Source organism: Pseudopodoces humilis, chromosome 5 (genome assembly GCF_049639895.1).
Source record: "Pseudopodoces humilis isolate 2021_Gansu_Grassland_sample_001 chromosome 5, ASM4963989v1, whole genome shotgun sequence".
Taxonomy (NCBI): domain Eukaryota; kingdom Metazoa; phylum Chordata; class Aves; order Passeriformes; family Paridae; genus Pseudopodoces; species Pseudopodoces humilis.
The window spans coordinates 26,632,156-26,655,404 of NC_142204.1; the positions used below are offsets into that span (position 1 = coordinate 26,632,156).

At 45.8% G+C, this 23,249-nt stretch overlaps 4 protein-coding genes across 4 annotated transcripts; 1 reads left to right on the top strand and 3 right to left on the bottom strand.

Moving 5' to 3' along the window:
• Window positions 1-3,924: 3,924 nt before the first annotated feature.
• Window positions 3,925-4,726, top strand: LOC102108497 (histone H2B 1/2/3/4/6). Its single transcript, XM_005519484.3, has one exon. It carries the CDS (start codon window positions 3,943-3,945, stop codon window positions 4,321-4,323), a length of 381 nt encoding a protein of 126 aa, XP_005519541.1. The 5' UTR covers window positions 3,925-3,942; the 3' UTR covers window positions 4,324-4,726.
• A 553-nt stretch (window positions 4,727-5,279) lies between these two features.
• On the bottom strand, window positions 5,280-7,634 carry LOC102108678 (histone H1). The gene has a single exon (XM_005519485.3). It carries the CDS (start codon window positions 6,321-6,323, stop codon window positions 5,667-5,669), a length of 657 nt encoding a protein of 218 aa, XP_005519542.1. The 5' UTR covers window positions 6,324-7,634; the 3' UTR covers window positions 5,280-5,666.
• A 283-nt stretch (window positions 7,635-7,917) lies between these two features.
• LOC102107940 (histone H2A) lies at window positions 7,918-8,887 on the bottom strand. The gene has a single exon (XM_005519481.3). The coding sequence runs from the start codon at window positions 8,850-8,852 to the stop codon at window positions 8,463-8,465; it is 390 nt and encodes a 129-aa protein (XP_005519538.1). The 5' UTR covers window positions 8,853-8,887; the 3' UTR covers window positions 7,918-8,462.
• Window positions 8,888-10,272: 1,385 nt separating this feature from the next.
• Window positions 10,273-21,445, bottom strand: WBP11 (WW domain binding protein 11). Its single transcript, XM_005519480.3, has 12 exons — window positions 21,323-21,445; window positions 20,218-20,335; window positions 19,338-19,369; window positions 18,651-18,744; window positions 18,059-18,255; window positions 17,080-17,213; window positions 15,577-15,776; window positions 14,597-14,791; window positions 13,978-14,079; window positions 12,772-13,086; window positions 12,026-12,208; window positions 10,273-11,373 (listed from the first exon to the last, which is right to left on the bottom strand). The coding sequence occupies exons 2-12, from the start codon at window positions 20,279-20,281 to the stop codon at window positions 10,940-10,942; spliced, it is 1,950 nt and encodes a 649-aa protein (XP_005519537.1). The 5' UTR covers window positions 20,282-20,335; window positions 21,323-21,445; the 3' UTR covers window positions 10,273-10,939.
• Between the last annotated feature and the right edge of the window lie 1,804 nt (window positions 21,446-23,249).

The window sequence follows — 23,249 nt, forward strand, 5'->3', positions numbered from 1 at the left end:
CGCCGCTACAACCAAGCTCCGCTCAGTGCCGCCTTTCTTCCCGCTCCTCTCTTTATTGCTGCGGGTCCGACCTGGTTGAGAACCGCGCTGGGGCGGGCTCTGCGCGCGCCCTTCCCCCCGCGGGCCGCCGCTTTCCCGCCCTCTCTCCCCGCGGGGCCGCGCGCGCTCCCGGCTCGCGCCCGCTCCCGCCCCCGGGAGCCCAAAGGCGGCCGGGCCCCGAGCGGCTCCCGGCGGGGTCACCCCGGGCCCGCCGCGCTCCGCCCGCCCAAGGAGCTCTCTCTGCCCGCAGGGGGCGGAGCGGGGCCCCGCCGGCCGCGGGACTGCGGCAAAACCCGGCCCCTGGCGAGGGGGCCCGGAGAGCCGCGTCCCGCCCGCCCTGCGCCGCCGCCATCGAGCTGCGCCCCAACAAAGGGCCCGGACGGGCCGGGGAGAGAGCGGCTCGTGGTCCCGCTTCTACGGTAAATGCACCCTTTTCCACCGAAGGATGAGAAAGGGGGGTAATGGGCTCCAATTTTTTTCCTTTTATTCCCTATGAGGGTGGCACTTAAAATTCTCGCCATGGGGAAATTCTTTTGCGTGTCCCATGTCTTTGACTTAATAATCACGCAGCTTTGTTTAGGAACATGTGATGAGACTGATGTGTTGATAAAGGAGCTGATTTATGTTTCTTGCTGCTCCACCTATGACAAAAACCTGTACCACTTCATGTGCTGTTAAAAAGTGGTATGTAAAAAGTGGTTTGGTCATTTTCATGATCTCATTATTTATTAATAGCTATTGAACTATTCCTTTCACTGTTTTGGGGATTTTTTTCCTTAGTATTATTTTTTGGTCACAAACCAGCATTTTTTATTTACCGTAGTTCTACAGCTGCATTCATTTTAATGAGTTACATCATTTTAATCAACTTTTGTAGCTTCAAGTGTCCATATATTTAGTCGGGTTTTTTTTAAAAATTATTGACTTCCTCCCCTCGTTTATTCTTTTCTTTCACCTTGTTCTTTTTTAATACGCTTATTTTTTGCTGTCGGAATATGACATATTGTTGGGGGTTAGGTGTCCTTCCTTTAGTTCTGGCTCACCTGTGGAATTTTTACCCATTAGTTGTGGGGGGGAAAACCTGACTGCAGGTTCTTGGTGGGTGCTTGAGAAACACAAAGTGTTCGGCTGGGCCCAGGGAGAAGGGGAAGCAGGAAAAAAAGGGAGTGCAGGGACAGTTTTGCTGGCTTCTTCAGCTTCAGAGAAGGACACTTTTTGCTGGAGCTGTTGCGGTGGGGAGAAGGGAATTTCGCCATCACCCAGACGGAGCTGCTGCTTCTTCTCCTTCTCCCCTCTTTGTTGGTGGCCTCGCACCCCCTGTCCTGCCGGGACGTGTGGCAGTGCCAGGCACCGCCGCGGAGCTGCTGATACACCTCAGCCACCGGCCCAGGATCTCAGCTCATCCCTGCTGTTCCAGCCGACTGTTCCTCGGAGCCCCGCAGGAGCACCGGGACTGACTGCCCGAGGGGGTTTGTGAAAACAAAGCCTCTCCTCCATCCCGTCTCAGCCAAGAAAGCTGTCACGGGGTCCCTGGTTCTGTTTTCTTGTTATTGCTGTAGTTATTGTTGTTTGTTTGCCTGGCTATACTAGTAAAGAACTGTTATTCCTATCCCCAGATCTCTGCCTGAAAGCCCCTTGATTTCAAAGTTGTAATAATTCGGAGGGAAAGGGTCTACATTTTCATTCCAACACAGGCTCCTGCCCTCCCTAGCAGACACCCGTCTTCCAAAACCAAGACACATACATATTTAATATTTCTCCAAGGAGTTAAAGGGTCTTCAGCTGATAACAACACTCAACAATTTACAAAACTAGAAAACTTGCAGCTACAGGTGACAAAGTATGGAGCAAATCCTACAATTATGCTTAAAATTTCAGTCTCAAATTATGCCTTAAGTTTTAGCTTTCATATTTTACAGATTCTGAACTGCATTGGTATATAACTCTGAACTCCATATAAAGTTTTAGCAAGTTCTCTTCACAGGGGAGTTAGACAAAACAATCCTTTTCCAGCCTGAGAACCAAGGACACTGTTACAGCTTCAGGCCCAGTAAGTACAAACTACAGGGAATTGAGGAGAGCAATCTGGGAAGATGGGATTTCATAACCTGAAGCTGTAATTGGACAATTAACCCCAATATTAAACGGACCAAAACTTATAAAAGTGTGAAATCTTGTGTCTCAGGGACCATCTTGGGTCCATCTTGAGTGTAGCCCTGGCCAGGCTCTTATATTGCCCCAGGTTTATCCTTTAAAGGCCTTTTAATAAATACCTCCTTTATTCCTTTAACTCGGACCAGCTTCTGTTGCAGGGAGCCTCTGTAGGCATCACAAGAACTAAAATATCTACAATATCTACCCTCAGCCTTGCAACCCAGCTTCTCAAATGTGATTCTAAGGTTCATGCACTTAATTTCCCAGAAAATCCCAACCACAGATGGGACACAGATGTGTCTTATCAGTAAATTTGTGATTTACCCTATTGCTATATGCTGTCTCCTCTTGATTGCCAAGTTGTTCTTTAACTTTACCTGGGATTTCTTGGTTCTTTTTTCTGTGTTCCCCATAGAAAATTACACCACACCAAAATGAAATCATGTTCAGAAACTAATCTAAATCCCCTACATATATCTCTGTTCTGGATGAGAGGTTGCAGGGCTGTGGAGAGAGCGCAGATATTAAAACAGAGCAGCAGGATACCTGAGGTAGCATTAAGCTGCTCTTTTCAAACACTGCTTTGCCTCCACAGTTTAGGAGAAATGTATAGCACCTTCAAGCAAGCCTCTCTCACTGGGAAGGAAAAACATCCCACCCTTTTTCAGTCTGCTTCCCTTCAGATACTATTATTTTGCACACAGGCTGGAAATCTTTGAGGATCTATCCTTCTGCTCAGCACAGGAAAAAGGAAAAAAGAGCACAAGCAAGCCCTCCTTCCTAAGATCTCTTTTTTCACTTGTGCCAGATAGGTGGCATGGGACTATACAAGAAACCTTTCTCCTCTGATACCAGGTCAGTCCAATCTTTGAATAACCCTTGAAGTTTCCAAAAGGAAAAAGCATCATGTTTTCTTGTAGAATGAACTGATATTAACAAGAAAACAGCTTGGTTTTCTGGCTAATGATAATTTCAAACTGCAGAATAAAATTCACATTTAATTTTTAGGGTTATCATGGTCTTGACTTGAACACATAGTTACAATATTTATTACATCTTAGGAGAAATCAAATCATTTCATGTTACAAATTAATTCACAGCTTCCATCTCATTTAAATCGATGAAAAACAAGCAATGCTCTATGGGCCAAGAAGATTAATTCTAAACACGATTAACAGTGTTTGTATTCCAGACTCTCTATATCTTTTCTGGATGCATCTTTTTCTCTTTTACATTTATCTTGTGGCTGTTACAAATGCAGAGTATTGTATGAAGCATGCAGGTATGCTCCTTCTTGTAGAAGAAAAAAAAAAAAAAAAGAGTAGCAGATGCCCTCACAAGTTGTTTGTTTCTGGTTTTGGGTTTGTTTTTTTTTACCAGTAGAAATGTCCATAAGTACATTTTGTTGTTCCAAACCCCGCGGCTGCTGCGGGGGGCACACGGGCTGGGTGCTCCTGGGTGACCCCGCGCCGGGAGAGGCCGCGGCTCGGCCGCTCGGGCTCCGAACGCTGGGATTGAAAGAGCCCGTTCTGATTGGCTGATAGCCTTCGACTCATCGACCAATCCTAGCGTGGGCTTTGAAAAGGACCAATAGGAAAGCGCTTCGTGCTCTGGATGACGTCGTACGGCTGTCGTCCAATGGAAGCGCTGATTTCTGATACCAGCGATTTGCATAAGGGCCCTATAAATAGGGGAGTAATCGCATTAGTCGGCATTCCGCTGCGAGTGAGCAGTCAGAGTAGTGCAGCCATGCCCGAGCCGGCCAAGTCCGCCCCCGCGCCCAAAAAGGGCTCCAAGAAGGCGGTGACCAAGACGCAGAAGAAAGGCGACAAGAAGCGCAAGAAGAGCCGCAAGGAGAGCTACTCCATCTACGTGTACAAGGTGCTGAAGCAGGTGCATCCCGACACGGGCATCTCGTCCAAGGCCATGGGCATCATGAACTCCTTCGTGAACGACATCTTCGAGCGCATCGCCGGCGAGGCGTCGCGCCTGGCGCACTACAACAAGCGCTCCACCATCACGTCGCGGGAGATCCAGACGGCCGTGCGGCTGCTGCTGCCCGGCGAGCTGGCCAAGCACGCCGTGTCCGAGGGCACCAAGGCTGTCACCAAGTACACCAGCTCCAAGTAGGGCGTCTCGGACCGTCACTCTCAACCCAAAGGCTCTTTTAAGAGCCACCAAATTTTTCAATTAAAAGGGCTGAATCAGTGCTTTCAGTAGGGGAGGTATGTAAATAGCTTAACCCCATTTGCACGTTAATCAGTAAACAAGGTCTTTTGTAGCAAGTTTCTGTGTACCTATTAAACCAGCTAAGCTTGCATGTGCGCGGTATGTAAACCTGTTCAAATCCTGTAATTGGTTTAATCTTAAAAGGGACTTGAAAACGGCAGCAACTTGTCCCGTTCAAGTCCCGTGGGGAAGATAAAATTGCTTAAATTTTCTCAGCGTTAAATTCCTTTTGCTTGGAAGACCTAGCATTCAGTTTCAGTGCACTACAGCAAAATAAAAGGGTTTTTTTTCTGTCTTGGTTTAATTTTTGAGGCGGCTTTGTATGTCTTCTGGGTTGTTTATTATTACATGTACCCAAACCTACCACGTTACCCTTATTCAATGCTGGTTGTTATCATTCAAGTACGTTTCCGGACTCGATTAGGTTACAGGAAAATTGCTTTACACGCGTGGGTTTTGGGCTTAAAACACCACTGTCCCAAAGTTAAAGAAGGGAGCGATCATTGATTTATACTGGAAGGTTTCCTGGGAGCCGGGGAGAACCGGAGAGTGGGGCCGCAGCCCTTCCTGCCCCGCCGCGCCACTGCGAGAGCGGAGCCGCGCAGCAGCTGCCGCCGGACAGGGCCGTGGCACGGCCCGCACGTTTCCCCATCCCCTCTCTATTCCACTCCCCGCCTCCCCCGGCTCCAAGGCCGTGAGCCAGGGGAGGGAGGGGGTGAGGGAGGCAGGGAGGGAGGGCCGAGCGGTGCCGCGCGTCCCCGGCGGGCCAGCGCTCGCTCCCCGCGCGGGGCCGGCACCGGAGGAGCGGGGGGGCCACCGCCCTGCAGGGCGGGGCCTGGCGGGAGGCGGTGCGGGCCCAATCACGGCCCAAGGCGGCACTTTTTAAACTCCCCCGGGCACCGGAGCCCAGGGCGCTCGCCGGGCCGCCCACGCCGCCTCTTCTCGCTCTGGTCTGTGAGCAGGGGGCGGGGCGGGCGCAGCTGTTATCGCAGGGATCCCAAATTGCACGTAGGGACAAGTTTCCTTTTAAAGGAAGCCCCGATATCCCACGCGGGCGTTACCGAACGCTCGCGTACCCAAAAATCTGAACTTTATTAATGCCGTGTAAACTCCCCTACCGAAATCGCTGAAGTGATTTGGGCTGATGTATAGTGTTTCAGCTCTTTTTGAGAGCAAGTGGGTGGCTCTTAAAAGAGCCTTTGGGTTTATTTAAATGAGTAGACTCTCAATTTCTCTCGGTCATCTTACTTCTTTTTGGGCGCCGCTTTCTTTGCCTTGGCCGCTTTGGGTTTGGCTGCCTTGGGCTTGGCCGCCTTGGGTTTCACCGCCTTCGCCTTAGCCGGGCTCTTCGCTGCCTTCTTGGGGCGGCCTGCCTTTGCGGCTTTCTTGGGACTCTTGGCCGCTTTCTTGGCAGCTGCAGCCGCCGGCTTCTTCGCCTTTTTGGGGCTCTTCTTCACCGCCGCCGCCTTCTTGGGCTTCTTGGCAGCGCTGGCGGGCTTCTTAGCCGCCGGCTTCTTCGGCTTGGCCGCCGGCTTTTTCTTCGTTGCCTTTTCTTTTGTCTCGCCCGGCTTCTTGTTCAGCTTGAAAGAGCCGGAGGCGCCGGTGCCCTTGGTCTGCACCAGGGTGCCCTTGCTGACGAGGCTCTTGAGCCCCAGCTTGATGCGGCTGTTGTTCTTCTCCACATCGTAGCCGCCGGCGGCCAGCGCCTTCTTGAGCGCGGCGAGGGAGAGCCCCTTGCGCTCCTTGGAGGCGGACACGGCCTTGGTGATGAGCTCGGTGACGCTGGGCCCCGCGGGCTTGCGGGCTTTGGAGCCGCTCGCCGCCTTCTTCGGCTTCTTGGCGGCGGCCTTGGCGCCGGGAGCAGAGACTGCGGGAGCGGCAACAGGCGCGGTCTCCGACATTGTGTCGGCCTTCGTCCACGATCCAGGGAAATCACTGGGCCTGGAGCAAGTCGGCGGCCTCGTATTTATAGAGCGGAGCCGCGCGGTGATTGGTGCGTTGCAGAGCCCGCCCCGCTGCACGGCAGAAAGGTCCCTTCTCGCCGCTCATTTTGTGTTTCTTAGGAGCCAAAAACGGCTGTTTTTATCAGAATTTCCGCCACCGACCCCCCCCCGGTTCGCAGCGGCGTGGAAAAGAAAGACTCTTGTTCCCCTCGGCCAAGTTTCCTTTCGAAGAGGCAACGGGTGAGCTAAAAAAGAGGCGATAAACACCGAGTCCTGGACCTGAACAGACCTCGGGAGACAGAAACTTTTGTTTTTCCTTCTAAATAAAAACCGCGATGTGGGGAACTAGATTTCCAAAGTAATTAATTAGTATTCTTTAAAGGGTCTTCTCTTAATCTGAGCTGAAAATCGTGGATTTAAATCGATATTTTAGTCGCAATTTGATTTCAAAGAGGAGGAAGTAACACAGGCTCATCTCGAGCACTGCATATGGATTGGAAATTAGCTCCTTTGTCCAAAATCCTTTACCTCTTTCAAAATAATTGAGATAAATTAAATTAGTGCGTTATCTGGCAAGGCGAGGAGCAGGTTAAAGTCCTGTGAAGGGCTTTTTGTCCCACCAAAGGAGGTGACTTTTTACAGCCTTAGCAGTTTGTGCTGCTTTGCTCAGTGTACACAAAGCAGACATGGTTCCCTCGTCCTCTGCTACAGAAATACTTCCTTAATAAATAAGGTGATATAAAAACTTAACACGACCAGTTTTTGTTAATAACGATAACCAGTATCCTATCGTTTGAGAATATGTCAGTGTTTATATTTTGATACAGCCGGATTGACAAAAATCTGAGTCATCATTGTCTAAGGAGACGCTGCTGCAGCTGATTTTCCCACTACCTGAACATAATAAAACCTGCTCAAATGATCATTTACGTTTCCTCTTTCACAGCACTTTCCCAAATATTCAATTTTCTTACTGTCCAGCCACAGTAAGACTGATCCCTACATTGGAATTAATACTAAAAATGGCATGTCTTGATGTACCTGCTACACTGAAACAACTGGCTGCTAAGCGAGAGGGGGACAGTCTTCAGATGCATTTTTCCAAGACCAAGCTTCAATTAAAAATAAATGCAATTTGGTTTTCAGAGTACAAAGAATTAAAAGAAGTACTCTCTGATATGTTCATTAATGCCTACAACTCACTATTTTGAAAAAGGCCTGTAAACACCTTTTTACCTCTTGCTGTTGTAACTGCTGGTGATAGTAAAATTCTGGACAATGTAATGACTCAAGTTATTTATGTTTTCAAATTGTTAAAATATGTTTTTTTACAAATAATAGCAGGTTTTCTGTTTCAACTTATTTATGGTTTATACTTAGCATATGTGTGAGACAGACTCAAAACTGGCAAGTCTTTTTCACCTCAGATTGCCTGTGCATTCTGATCAACAATTATTCCCAAACTCCTTCAGATTTGAGGCAGAAAATTAGTTCAGCAGCTCAAAGATTATTAATAAGAAGAGTTAGTAACCAGAACGCCTTTTAATACATACAACAACAAAAAAGCCAAACCAACAAAACAAAAAAAAACCAGAACACCTCCAACAATATCTGTAGGTCTGGTAGTCGTTTAGAGGGGGCAGGGCTGTTTTTAAAGACATCAGGGAACTACCTGAACTTCACATAGGGCCGAGCTGAAAAAGGGGAGGCATGATGGGGCTGTGGGCTGTTTCCTACACTCTTATCAGACTTTCTCGCCCCTACCAGCACAAAGTGATTTATATCACATTAAATAAATCGTGTTTATTTTAATAGGCATATCTCATCTACGTCTTGCTATACAGTGGGTTTTTCAAAATTTTAATTTAAGAGCTAAAATACAAAGCGTTTGGGGTGGTTTGAATTTTTTTCAACAGCTAAGGTAAAAGATTTGGGGTGGGGGGGGTTGATCATTTTGGTTTCTATTTTGGCTTTTTAGAAAACGGTATGGCGTTTTATTTTTCTCTAGGATGTACAGCTCCTTTTTTGAGTAAGTGGGTGGCTCTGAAAAGAGCCTTTGGGTTACTTTTTGAGGCGGGGACGCCCCTCGGATTTGTTTCACTTGCTTTTCGCCTTGTGGCTGTCGGTCTTCTTGGGCAGCAGCACGGCCTGGATGTTGGGCAGCACGCCGCCCTGCGCGATGGTCACCTTGCCCAGCAGCTTGTTGAGCTCCTCGTCGTTGCGGATGGCGAGCTGCAGGTGGCGGGGGATGATGCGCGTCTTCTTGTTGTCGCGGGCCGCGTTGCCCGCCAGCTCCAGGATCTCGGCCGTCAGGTACTCCAGCACGGCCGCCAGGTACACCGGGGCGCCGGCGCCCACGCGCTCCGCGTAGTTGCCCTTGCGCAGCAGCCGGTGCACGCGGCCCACGGGGAACTGCAGCCCGGCCCGCGACGAGCGCGACTTGGCCTTGGCGCGCGCCTTCCCGCCCTGCTTCCCGCGCCCGGACATCGCTGCCGACGCTGCCGCTCCGCCGCTGCCCGAACTGACGCTGTCACGTGTCCCTGCGCCCCGCGAGCGGCCGCTTTTATAGCCCCTGCGCGCGCCCCGCTGGCTCTCTGATTGGCTGCGGCGCGCTCCGACTCGCTCCGACCAATGGCGGCGCGGATCCAAATCTGACCAATAAGAGCCGGCGGTCGCCGCTCCCGCGGAGCCGCCCCCGCTGCCGGCCCCGGCCCCGCTCGGAGCCCGCCCCGCGCGGGGAGCAAGGCCGGCCCCGGGAAACGCCTCCCCGCCGCCCCCGGGGAACGGAGGAGAGCAGCTGCCTCCCCGGAAGCGGGGAAACACCCTCTAAAAGCCATCGCTGTCGATTTAGAAATAATCCCGTATTTTAAACCTCAGAAATGCTATTACAGCGATACTTTAAAAAGTATCATACTGCTATGATAAAAGAGAAGCTTTACTTTCAGTATGAGCATTTACACCTCACTTCTACTGATGTGTGTAGAAACTAGGCAGGAACACCTAATACGAAACGTTTCTCTGGCTCTAGAGACAAACTACTCCAGTATTGCTATAATCAAACCCGTAACTAGTGTTTACAAGCTGAATTATGTCTCCTGGCTGATCTTCTCAACTTTTGTAAACATAACTGCTGTCATCTGATAACTTCTACAATAGAAGTTGCTTAATAAAGAACTAAAGTGTTTCAAGAATTGTGTAAAGTTACATCACACAATATGCATTAGGTAGGCGGGGAATAAGCACTAGTGGGTGGGTTCATGTAAATTTTACATTAACTGATTAGTATAGAGTATTATATATATATATCTGATACATTTCTGTGCAAACCTTTTTGATTGTGTTCAGAATTTGTGAAAACAGATTCAAAGTTTTCAAGTGTAATTTTAGTTACTAACTAACTTTGTCTCCTTATAGCAAATTTAACCTCAAAACACAGTGCATTCAGCTAAGCCTTAAACTTAGAGCAAACTAAATGTATTCTTTGAGGTATCTGCTAGTCTGGTATCTTAATATTATTAGCCACAAGTAAAATTATCTGTCAGTCAATCTTTTGACATTAAAATTTGTACTAATTTTTACTTAAGGCAGCCTGTCCATCATGCACCCTGTGGTTATCTGAGGCTTGATATGAAGCAAACCTCCCAATCAGAGTATATAAATTGTTCTGTAATTAGTAGTATTTCAGGACTTATGTTTTGACTAGCTATCAATAAAGGTTAAAAGAGATAAAAACAAGAATACAGCAGAAGTTTAGTGGGGAAAAAGTAAGGATATATTACTTACAACGTGATTATTGCTTTTCTTTTCCGAGGTTCTGAATGCCTCTATCGCCTCCCAAGGTGAGCAAAGAACCCTCCCCGCCCTCTACCTGCCTGCTAGTTTTACACAAATCACAGGGAAAGCGGCATTTTGATACACTGAATGTTTATTGTCTTTCACAAGACAAAATGAAGTTTCCCCAGCCAACAAAAATCCATCAAGATGATCATAAAGGGGATAGGGTGCAAAATTCCAGTGTACAGTATACGCAACAAATTACCTCCCTGACTACCCTGGAAGAAAGATGATTGATCAACCTCACTGCAACTAAAAAAAACATGATTATAAAATATTTACAGAAAAAAAACCCCAACAACAGTACAGAAAATAAAAACCGGACAACCATCTGTGTATGAAATGCTGCTAACACTTTTCTGGCTCCTTGAAAACCTGTTCCACTACCCTCACCAGAGCACTCAGGGTGTGTAAGGATTCAGGCAGGGAATAGTCACCCCTGTTCCCAGAGTATCATTATCTTCCTCCACGGAAGGGGGAGTACTTGAGGGGAGCAGCATCGCCTTCTTTACTGATTTCCTTTCACCAAGTGGACATGGTGGCTCTCAAAGGTGGTCCCAGGCACACCTCAGCTGCAGCGGTCTCTATTCACAGCACACTGGCAAGTTAACCTGAGGGTAGGGAACTATTTCCAGTCATGCCCTTTCGTTGTTTGCAGGAGGACTTTCCCTTCTTCTCCCTCCACAGTGATGTGATCCATGTTCAGAGGGGCAAGGAAAGCTGACTAGGACTACGACAGGTCACAGGAGACCTTCCATTTCTTTCATGAAGGCTTCATACACATCATCCTTTGTCTGTACAGAGATAGGGGCAGATGATCCAGCCTTAGGGGCAGCTTTGGTTAACGGGAGGGCAGGCTCATCATCTTGTTTTCTCTGGGAGGCAGCGGAAGCCCCTTTATTCTCGCGGCGCACTCGCAAGGCAGTGGGCACAAAGCGTGTGATCTCTGCCTTGGGGTTGGTGATCTGTGGCTTGGCGCTGATGGTGGCCGTGGCTTTCTTCTCGATGGTGGCCGCACTGGTGTCATCCGCCTTGGGCCGCTGAATCAAGCTGGGAGGGGCGCTCAGTACCCCAGGATTTGGAATGGGAGCTGGTGGAAAGAGCCCAGGTGGGGCAGGTCCTAAGGGAGGCACCAGAGGTGGCCGTAACATGCCTGGGCGAGGAGGAGGGATACCTGTAACAAGAAAAGCAAGCATGAGCTGGCTCCACATCTAGGAATTTCAAAATATTTGAGCAAAGAAGTGCACAGGCTCAGAATGTTAAGGACAAAAAGCAAAACGAAACAACCCCCAACAAGATGCAGCAGCACCGGTTTAAAAAAAAAAACAAAACATTTTTAAATCTGCACTAAATGCTGGGTTGAAAATGCTGCTCTTCAGACTCTAAAAGCTACAGGAGTTTGTTTATTGCTCCCTTTTAAATTTAAAGTTATAATCTGAGAATAAAGTTTCTTGACAATCCATCCCACTGGAATTTCAGTCATCAGAAATGCCTGACCCGGGCACAAAAAATAAATATTCGGATCTCCAACTCATTTAGTGGAGCATCATTACAGCACCCAGAGGCTGTTCAAAAAGAGTCCAGCAGAGCAGAAGTTAAAACTCTGAAATTCCCTTTTTGAGGGCAGATTTCCTGCTACCAAACTATGCACAGCACTTACTTGTTATTGCACAGAATAATGTAACAGCACATAGCACAATGCAGCCACAGATGGGAATAAAGACCAATTGGCAGCCCATTATACCTCGCTGACTTGATCACCCCAGCCAAGACTGCAAAAACAAAGCAACAAGGCCCTTGGCACTGAAACAAACAGAAGCCCTTACCTGGTGGGGCAGGAGGGGGCAGACGAGGAGGAGGACCACGTGGAGGAGGACCTGGGGGCAGACCTGGTGGGGGGCCTGGGGGAGGACCAGGCGGTCGTCCTGGGGGAGGACCTGGTGGCAGCAGTCGAGGCAAAGGCCCACGCAAGCCTGGTAACCCAGGAGGTCTCAGAAACGGAGGAGCTCCTGAAAGCATTCATGAAACAAAAGAAATTTAATTCACAGTTAAAAATATATCCCAGCAACTATCTCATCAGCTAAGAATAAAGATCTTCAATGAATGAATGCTGTATTGCATACCTGCCATATTAAATAGAATTTCTAAAAATTTCAAGCAGAGGCAGCAGTTACACAGCTAAAGCATCTTTATGAAAGTCAAACATATCATGGAAAAAGGGTTCCTCCCCATATAATTAAGCAGTAACTGGTAACAGCTCCTGAACTGAGTTTTTCAGAATTTAAAAAAGATAAAAACCTTTCTCTGTGGCTTTTGATTTTTCCTCTAGCCTAAAAATAAGTCCTTTTGCTCTTTCACTCCACTTCATACACTGGCTCTAAGAAAGACAACCATCAGGAAGGCTACAGCTACAGGAACCTGAGGCCTCAATCAAAAGCAAGGTACAGCAATGATAATGTAGACAGGTTTGGGTAACTGGGTACATATACTCCATCTGCAGCACATTCTGCAGCTGCCAAACTCCCAAACTGAGAACCTGCATCCTTCAAAGCAGAGTAAATCAAGTATTCACCTGGTGGAGGGCCAGGAGGAAGGCCAGTGGGTGGGCCTGGGGGTCTCAGTGGAGGGGCTGGAGGTGGTCCCAGCGGAGGAGGCCCAGGCATGGGAGGTGCCTGTATCTGAGTTGGGGGCACAGCCTGTGCACTCTGCTGCTGCTGCTGCGCCTGGGAAGTCGCAGTAGAAGACCCGGTCTCTGCAAGTGCTTCCTCACTGAGCTGTTGCTGCTGCTGTTGCTGTGATGTCTCTTCAGACTCAGAGTCCTCCTCCTCCTCCTCCTCTTCTTCTGAGTATTCCTCCACTTCTCTCCCTTCTTCTGGAATTTCCTGACCTGGATATGGAGATACACTTATAAAATCTCTGTACGCATAACATCTTTGTGAACAACACAGAAAACTGAGTACACAGAATAAAATAAAAAGAAGCAAAATATAAACCTTACTTCAAAGGGAAGAAATCTGATCACTTTTTACTGTTAAACATAAAATCAAAACAAATAAAAACAGTAATAGAAAAATCATTGCCGTTCTAGAGAGAGCTCTGACAATAAGAAGTTATGTGTTACTCTGGGACCTGTAATTTGTACTGCCAACCCAAACTGCTGCTATTTAATCTCTGCCTTAAGGGAGTTTGTGGAGGGATGAGGCAAAAGGAGGCTGGGGACACAGTGCCACAATAAATATAATCCCCATGTCAAATAAACTTCTGCAGCTTTGAAAGATACTGGAGTTTCTTCTTAAAAAAACAAAGTTTGTTTTATTAGTTAACTTATCTCAGCAGAAGGGTATTTTAGGGAGTATAAATCCTTACAAGTTATATGCTGAGCACATAAACAATGTCACCCTTTCTCTTTCACCAAGAGATTCGTATTTCATTTGAACAACTGTTTAAAAGTTAAGCAAGAAAAAGTTTAGAAGAAAAAAACAGTAAATTGCTACTCTTAACTTCAACTCTGCTATGCAAAACACACACATTACTTAAACAAAAAAAAAATTAAAATAACCTACAAAACTAAAAAAAACAAACAACAAAAGAAAAAAAAGAGCAAAACCCAAACTATAACTCAAAGACCTGACAAGAGCTGATACTTTCAGCAGAGCCTCCATTATGACCATAAAATATTTACTCTATAAAATAAAACCTGTGCAAAGTGAGCTGCCCAAAGAAACCTTAACTGGAAACCTAATGGCATATCACCACATATTACATCCACCTTACTCACCTGCCATTCGTAACATCATGGCCTGGAGTGGAGTCAGTTCTTTCATGTTCTTTTTCTTTTTTCGTGACTTCCCAGGCATGTCTGCAAACCGAACACTGTGACCTGGGGAAAGCAGGGTACAGATAAGGGTGACAGGAGGTGGGAAGAAAGTAAGAAAAAACAGATAGTTACATGAATACCTAGTATGGATAGCTTATCAGTCTAACATAATGATGCGACTTAGATAAGAGGTCTTTCTGATTGCTGGAAGTTTTGCTAACCTAGTACTCTCTACCAACTGGTCTCGCCCAAGAAAATGAGCATATTTTACACTGAGGTTTAATTTTGTCACGTATCTTACCAATGATGCAATCAGTGCAATGATTATCAATGCAATGATTCAGGTGAAAAATGGCTTGTGGCCATGAGCTAACACATCTTTTAAGAAAACAGGTTTATCAGAAAGTTGCTTCACTTCTAAATAGCCTCCTTCTGACCCATTTATTAGTAAAAATCCTTTAGCTGGAATTTAGGTGAGTTACTAAATAAACTAAATAAATTATATACACACCCTTAACTCTATCAAATAGTGTTTTTCTTTTGAAAAATCAACCCCTAGTCTCTCATTTCCCCTTCATACCTGATTTCTTTTCTTCACCACCTTCCCTCTCCTTGTCATTATCACGATGCAGGAAGTCCTCTCCTTCACTGTCTGCATCTGACCTATCGCTGTCACTGTCATCGCTGCTCTCATCGTGCTTATCTTGATCCATATCCTCAGGGTAACCTTCATCCTCACTAGTGCTGGACATGTCATCATCATGGCCTCGCTGTCCTGCAGAAAGCAAAGTAAAGTATTAGGAAATGCATGAACTCCAAATACAAAATATTTTTTCACACCGGTGTATGTTTACAGTCACAGCATTCCCCTTAGCAAAAGCATGGACAAACTGTCATCCCTTTATTTTTTATCCTTTTTAAAGGAGATTTTGGAAAATCTGTGAGATTTCACATTAACCTGATGATTAATTTGCACAGCAAAAAAGTGAAGGCAACTGCTACTGCAACTCATTCATTAATTTCTATTCAGCAATTGCCCAACAATGAAATATTTTGATGCTTTCTGGCATGAAATAAAGCTAATGATACAACAACTGTATGAAAAAGAGGACGTATGTTCTCCTAGCAAATGCACACTCAGGGCTGGTTGTGAGTTTTGTAGTGGTTTTGGTTTGGGGGTGTTTATTTGATGAATTTTTTTAAATAGGAGATTACTCCAAGAGCAATTGGGTTTTTTAAAGTTAATATGAACAATGTTTCAACACTGTTAAGGGTTGATCCAAAAAAATCTAGTCTGTGAAACCTAGTAAAAAAAAAAGGACCTGAGACATGTAATTAAATTTCAGCATTTAAAAATACAGCTGGTAGCAAAATTGCAGATATTATGAATATATCTGAATTAGCTCACAGGAGCAATGACTTAGTAAGAATCCTTCAAATAGTGCTAACACTCATACTGCCCAGAGAACACTGTCAAGGGCGAAGTGTATTCACAGCAGCACAATCCATAGCAAAACAGCGTTCAAGGAAAACCCCAGAGAGGAATAGGAAAGCCCTTACCTGCTTCAGAACTGTAAGAAATCTCCTCCTCTCGCCTTCGAGGAGCCACATCCAAGGTGAAACCCACTTTACGGCCATACATCTGCAGGACCTGAGGTGGGGGTGGCCCTGGTGGAGGCCCAGGGGGCTTCCTGCCTGGAGGTAAACGTGGAACACCAAGCCCCGGAGGAGGAAGCACAGAAATGGACCGAACTGGTGGTCTGGAAATAAGAAAGGAAATGAGAAATGTAGGAACACAATTAAAGTAAACATGCCTTTAGTAGAATTATTTAGCCTTCTCTCACCACTGCTTATACAGACTTCTAAAAAGGAACATCAAAAATCCTTCTTAAAAGGAACATTTAAAAAGTATAGATTTAACACAAGGAGTTTACAACCTCATACAAAGATATGACTGCAGAAGATCAGACAAAAGCTCCTCTGTGTCTTGGGTTGCAAAGCAAGATGTAACCAAAAGTATGTATTCTATTATCATCTGTTAAAACCAGAAGGGGCAGTGTTCTTTATCTCTTCCATGACCCATCCCTCATAATTCCAAGGGGGATATCTTCTGTTAATGGGCCACTGAGTCACTCACCATCTGACTGATAAAAGTACATCATCCCATTGTGAGATGCTCCACCCAGCGAGAGGAGGAGGAAAACTACACCCTTCTACACAATCACTGCTTCAACAGAACCACATTTGTCGCTCCAGGAGGACTGCAGCCATCATTTAATCAGACTGCTATCAAAAGCCTGACCAACAAGGTGTCAGGTTATATTCTGATTCTGTCAGAGGTTGTTTTTTTTTTTTTGTACTACTGCATTTTTATATTTTAATCTTCCTAGTAAAGAACTGTTATTCCTATTCCCATATCTTTGCCTGAGAGCCCCTTGATTTCAAGATTATAATAATTCAGAGGCAGTGGGGGGTTACATTTTTCCATTTCAAGGGAGGTTCCTGCCTTCCTTAGCAGACACCTCTCCTTTCAAACCAAGACACTCTGAAAGCAACTGAAGACAATACTAAAAAAAATCAGCTATTGAATCCTACCACAGAAGAATGAAATAATCACAGGGTTAGTGAAAACAGAAGGCTATTCAGAAAGAAATAGAAAAAAAACTAGCACTAGAATGAAAAAAAAAAAGCAACAAAATAAAACCAAGCAAACTAGGAGTTTATATGAACTACTCATTTACACTGAATATGCCAGCAGGACAAAAGAACGCACATATGGCCATTTAGGGGGCATTTATGTTCAAAACAGTAAGGCTCTAAGTTTTCCTGATATGAAAAAGACAAAAACAAGAAGGCATAATGTATAACTCAAAGAAATTTAAACAAAAATCTGCAATCGTGGGGAAAGATTAGAAAGGGCTTTGGTTAAAAGAAAGCACAATTCACTTGCACAGAATTCCTGTCAATACGAGTCAATATTACCTCTGCTTCTATCCCTAGCTCCTCTCCTATAATATGAGTGCTTCCTTTTTACCTCCCCTGTAAGTTTCTTTTTCCACTTACCCATAGGCTGATGTCTTCTTGAGGATAGAAGGTGGCTGAGCCCCTGGAAGGGGAATGTCCTGTATGAGGATGTTGGAGGGAGCATGAGGCATATCTGGTAAGGGGATACTTTCCACTTCAACATGCTGAGCATTCTGGAAGGGAGCGGTGGAAAAAAAAGGAGAATGGGTTACTCCCACAGAAGCTACTGCACAAACTCACTACTTTTTAAAGTATAGAACATATGGAACCTGCCTCCATTTGTCAAATGTGTTTGTTCTTAGGGTGTGTTATCTTTCAGCAGTCCATGAAAGAAATTTGGGAAAGTGTCAACAGTAAAAGCTTTCAATGCAAACCAAAGCACATGCACCCATGAAAAGCTTTAGTATTTCAGTAAAAACTCAGTCAGGTTTCCATCGTCTTTTGGACCTTCAGTCTACAAAATGAAGAGGCTGCAGAAAAGCATGGCTGTGCTTTTGTGGTTTTTTTTAAGTATTCAAGTTACAGACTGCTGCATGTTCCAAAGGAAAGGGGGGGAAAAAAAAAAAAAAGTCTTACAGATCCTTGCACTTGCACAGCACTATGCTCTCCAGCACAGTAGGGAGGAATAGTAGAGAAAGATCTTTAAAGGAATGACAAAGGATCCTCATTATTTCCAGCAAGAGATTTAGCAGAAATTCATAGAAGTATCAACTGCACACTCACAGGCTTGTTCTCTCTTTAATACAGAAAACAAAAGGCTGACATTGTTGATCTGCAACACAAATTTCCCTTTCCTCCTTTCATGTTGAATGAGACCAGTGTATCAGACCCAAACTGTGACCTGACAATCAACACTGTCCTCACTGAAATGCTCTAATTTGAGGTACTAAGCAAATATTTCATATGGGCCACATGATGCTGAACTCATGTAAATCTCCTTTCCTCTGTAATTGTCACACCTTATGAGCAAAGAGAATACACTACCACAGTTACAAGACTCAAATACAGTAAGCATTACCTTGACAGCATCAAAATACTGGCTGAGTTGCGCTCTCTTCTGCTCATACTCTACTTCCAACTTGCGCAGTTCTTTATAGATGTCAGGATTTTCCTTCTCATAGAGCCGCAAGATACGTTCAAAAGTCTCACGGAGCTTTTTGCGTTTATCCTTCAGCACCTTTTCATTAAGTTGTGGCTGCTGTACCGGGTTAAACTCTGATCCAAAGCAGCAAAAAAAGTGACAAAAAATTTGCAAATTACTCTACAGCACAACTATGATGAATGAAACTATTTCAAAGCAAGCTCAAATCCCTGTTTTCAGGAAGTTTTCAGTCTTATGACAATCCCCTCCTTGAACTCTACATCAGCAGCACACACACACACACTATTCATTATTCTTATCAATCATCATCTGGGGAAAAAAGTCCTCTTTGATGGCACTACAACACCTCAAATCATAATCAATCCCCAGATATTCACAGAACCCCACCTTATAACAGGAAAGGAAAAAAAGATTACTCTAGTTCAGTCTCCCCCATTGGCTGTTAAAACTACACTGTGCATCTACATAAACCACTGCCTAAGTCCAACACCTGCTACTTCTCACTCACCCATCTCATCCAATTTTTCCATGTCCCGGATAATCTGCTTTGGATCTTTCATCTTCAGTACAGCTGCTCGTACCATCATCCGTTGCTTTTTGTTCTAAGATCAGAGATCAAGCAGATAGAAGTTTCACAGCAGAAAGACACAAAACATCTGTTACCCCTTTCTCAGTATTTCCAGTCTGAAGAAAAAAATCACACCTCAGAATGCCCTGAAAACATTCACCATGGCACAAATCAGCAGCAAATGTAGCTAAAGCTTCTGGTAATTTTAATTCCACTACCTTGGAAACTGCAAATGCTGCTATCATTCCTTCACTCCAACTAAGACACACACATTCAACACAGTAAAACACATTAAGTGTGTGAGTTTTGGATGTTTTATTTTTTTTTATTTTTATTTAATTTGGCTTGCTGCTTGCTTCTTTGCTTTGTTGTTTTGGGGCTTTCTAATTACTAAGTATTTCCAGCAATGTTTCAAAAATAATTACAAGTTAAAAATCAGCTGGGGATATGTTTACTCCAAACAAGATTTCCATGTTTTTTTAAACTACGTGTTTGGATAGTATTTCCAAAGTCAGTCTTAGGATATCAACCAAAATATCCACAGTCTATTCATGGCCCCTTACAAACACACACATGATACACAGTATAGGAAATGCCAACTAAATGTTCCCTAATCTCTTTATTTACCTTCTTTAATTCCCTTTTCCGAGCCTCCTTCCCTAGAGGGGAAAAGAAAAAGAAAATAAAAACTTGAAAGACAAAATCAAATTAACGAAGAACCCTTCCCTCACCAAGACTAGGGCTGTTTCTCAACAGCTCACTCATTTTACAAAGACTTACTGTAACTCAGCTTCCCAGTGAGAGAGAAATATAGCATGAAATAGATTTCTATTTCTTGTCTTTTATACAGAAAAAAAAAAAAAAAGAAAAAATGAGATACTGCAGTCTTCATGTCTCCAGAAGCAGGGCTTTTTCCATATAAAACAGAACAATAGGCAACCAAAGTCATAGTGATAGGTGCAATCATGAAAAGATTGCTGCACAGAACCTTAAATAGAGTCATCAGACAACACACTTTAAAAATACGTAAGCTTTGAGAATGCCTCTGAAATAAAGCATATCCACTGTGGGAGTCTGGATTTTCTTAATTCGCTGAGCATTGATAACATCTGGCCAAAAGTAGATAACATCTGTTACCAAAAGTAGAAAAAAAACAGTAAGACAACTCCCCCATCTAACCAGAGCACCTGCCAAATTTGACATGGTCCTCAAATTCATGCCCGGGACAGATTAACACTGTCCCAGGAAGCAGCCTGCAGTTTATCCAACAGCAAAGTACAAAGGCCTTCCAACACTGATAACCTGTGCAAAAACAAGAGTTAAATACTTCAGAGGAGCAAAAGCATGAAAGCAAGCAGCCTCACCAGACAAAACTCAGATAATATTATCCAAGTTAGAGAAACTCAGTTCTGATCCACAAATGAGGATTCTGTCCTCAGAAACAGCTTTTTATCTGCTCTTCTAGGCACTCCCCATTCCCACCTGCTTAGCTTTCATGGATACTTACGGGCCTGGTCTGTGGGATTCATAAACTTCCCACTCTTGGTGGATGATGTAGATCTCCGCCCCATTTTGATGTTTTTTCTTCTGCCTCAAAAAACAAAACTTAAAAAAGAGGGAGGGACCTGGAAAAGATGACATGGTTTCAGGTCTTACATACTGGTAGCTTGAGGATGCTTGTTTCTCTTCTCTCAGCAAGTTACTCCCTCAAAGAGCTCAAATACCTTAAAGGTCCTCAAACCTGACTATGAGCTCAGCACCTGTATCAAAATTTCCCTACTCTGACAATGTACTACTGTTTAATTAAGTACCTAATTATTACTACTTTAGTTGATTATAATTTAAACTAACTGATGAGTTATTATTCACACTACAACTCAAACCAAGAAGCTTTGTGCTTGCACTATGGAGGGGTACAGGACAGGGAAAAACACATATTCTATTTTTTTAAGAGCGTATCAGAGTTTAGCTTCTCATTCACTCTCGTTAGGTGCTCTCCAGTTTTCACTTTTCCGTTTCAAATGTTTCCCCACGAATCTCCTCCCTTCCTCAGCACCCACTGTATCAGCAAATGTAGGATTATTCTGAAAAAAAATTATTTCCTGTCTTTAGAAATTTCTTCAGCTTACAGATAACCACGTAAGTGTCCAAACTACAGCCAGGGATGTTTCTTCTCTCCCTCCCCCTCCAAATCTCCTTCCCTGCCAAAACACTTTGGCGGGTTTGGTTTTCAATTTTGCAAGATTCTATCACTTCTTTAGGTGGGAAGCTCACCAAACTGAGGCAGGAGTTACATTAACACCTCGTATTTCCCTTATTTCTAATATTTAAAGGCTAAAAGAAAAGAGAACAAACTCCCGAAGATGTGTCACATCTTCTAAGGACTCAGACTAAAGAGTTTCAAAGCAACAAGCCAAAGGCCGAAGGAAAATAAAAAAACATAATAAATCACGCACTAAATTCATTATTCTTTTGGCCACGGGGAAACGGGGTAGAAAGCCCCGCCTCCTACTCCCGCCCGATGGAAGGAAGAAGAAAACGGGGCAGCGCGAACTGCCGCCTTCTCCTCGCCTCTCTTCTCCCGGCAGCCCAGCCCCGCCGCGCCCCCTCACCCCTGGGCCTGGCCGGGCCCGGCTCCCTCCGGCTGCAGCGGCCTCGCTCAGCCCCGCGCCCGCCGCCGCCGCCCCGCCGCCATCTTGCACCGGCACCGAGTGGCGGCGCGGAGCCGCGCTCCGGAAGCGGCGGCCCCAGCTCGATGCTTCCGCCGCCCCTCGCTCCCCCTCGGAGGCTCCGACTCTATGGTCAGACCCGGGCGGGGCGGCGGGAAGGCGGGATGGAGACGGGAACAGATAGAGAAGATAGAGATGCTAGAGGTGCTAGAGACGATGCGGCATCGCCCGGGCGGCCCCGGCGGGTTCTGGGAGCGGGTGGGCACGGGCGGTGCGGGCAGCGCGGCCTCTGCTCCCTCACGCTCTCCAGGGGAGATCCCCCCAAGTGCCCCCCGTGCCCTGAAACAGGCTGGAGCCGAGGGGCGTGTGGAAAGGCTCTGCCCACGTGGCATAAATGCAAAGCGCGGCGGGAGCAGGGGCTGCCCAAAGCCTGAGGTCTGTGCCGTGGTTTTCTGCAGGCTGGGCCTCAGGCGGCGCTGCTCCCCTGCGAGCGGGACCGGGGTCCCGCTGTTGGGATCCTGCGCCGGCTGCTCCGCCAGGGGACTGCAGGAAAAAAGTGACTGGGTGATGTTCATCGGCAGCTCAGATGTGTACGAAGAGAAAGGGAGAGATAATTTAGATGCCATTGGGGACCACAGAAGTTGCTCTGCTACTTGTCTCTTCCCACAGCCCCCACTGCGGTGAACTGGCGAGGCCGGTGAACGCTTGGTGGGAGCTGCTTCGTGCCATTGTCCAAAGTACAATTTCCGGCAAAAGTCCACAGCACATGAAGAACCAGGATGAAGATGCAGGAAACATCAGTGTGCAAGCATTAAATATGGGTGCAGGCTTAAAGAACTAGCACGTTGGGGAGGAGATGTAGGAAGGAAATTTTTCCCTGGGCAGGTGGCATCTGGGAGCAGAGGTGGTCAGATCTCTGGGCAAGATTTCTAGACTCCCTGCTCCTGGTGAACATACCATGCAACACAATGTTGTTATAGACTCAGTTGGCTAATTTGTAAGGATCATTGCAGGATGGGTAAAAGACTATAAGCTAGGCATCACATTAATGCCAGCACTTAGTCACAAACTGCACTAAGTCAAAGTCAAGGGGCATCCTCAGAGCCAAGGCTCCAGGAGCTCTCAGTGCCTAGGGAATCTTGCTAACCACATGCACAGGATGGTCATCCCCACCTTGCGCCTCTTTGGCATGTTCTCTGTGTATTATTCTTGTCACAGAAAGAATGTTCAGCCGGGCAGATTTTGGTTGCAACCATAATGGTATTCCACATAGGTTTGGAAGCAGCTTAGACTGGTTTGGGCTGGTTTGCAGGTTTTTTTGAGGCTGTTCTTATTTTGAATACATATATCACAGTTTTAATCCTAAATCCTTTGTCCAGAGCAACAGCTTGAGCAAAGGCAGAATGCTCAAGAGGGTGTGATGGAAAGTTATGGCCATACACATCCCAGTCAGGTGCCATGTCACTGTAGAGGGGGATGGCTGAGTCTTTGAAGAGCAGCTGCACCTCACAAGGCTTGGGGTTTTCTGTCCTGGCAATACCGGGCTCAGTGGGGATAGTGGTACTGCTGCAGCCCTGACTGCTTTCTCCCAGCAGTGTCTGCTGATTTGGAGCACAATAGTCCTCCCACATTTTTCACTTGGTACTTCTGCCAAACTGAGAGGCAGCTTGGAGGAGTCTAGAGGGGAAACATCAACAGACTGGTTATGACATCTTTGGAGTACCAAATGTAAGACTGGCCAAAGGATTAGAGAGAACAGGAGTTAACTCTCTTGTGAGGAAACCAGCTTTCCTTTAAGTCCACCAGGAACAAGGATATACCTAGAGGCAAGTAGCAGTTGTTTATCTCTGTTTTCCTCATTGCGTACCTC

Coding starts and splice junctions, on each gene's coding strand:
- LOC102108497 (XM_005519484.3), top strand. CDS start 3,943: ATGCCCGAGCCGGCCAAGTCCGCCCCCGCGCCCAAAAAGGGCTCCAAG.
- LOC102108678 (XM_005519485.3), bottom strand. CDS start 6,323: ATGTCGGAGACCGCGCCTGTTGCCGCTCCCGCAGTCTCTGCTCCCGGC.
- LOC102107940 (XM_005519481.3), bottom strand. CDS start 8,852: ATGTCCGGGCGCGGGAAGCAGGGCGGGAAGGCGCGCGCCAAGGCCAAG.
- WBP11 (XM_005519480.3), bottom strand. CDS start 20,281: ATGGGGCGGAGATCTACATCATCCACCAAGAGTGGGAAGTTTATGAAT. Junction 15,777..17,079: donor AAGAAGACATCAGCCTATGG/GTAAGTGGAAAA, acceptor TCTTATTTCCAG/ACCACCAGTTCGGTCCATTT. Junction 14,792..15,576: donor TTCTTACAGTTCTGAAGCAG/GTAAGGGCTTTC, acceptor TGCTTTCTGCAG/GACAGCGAGGCCATGATGAT.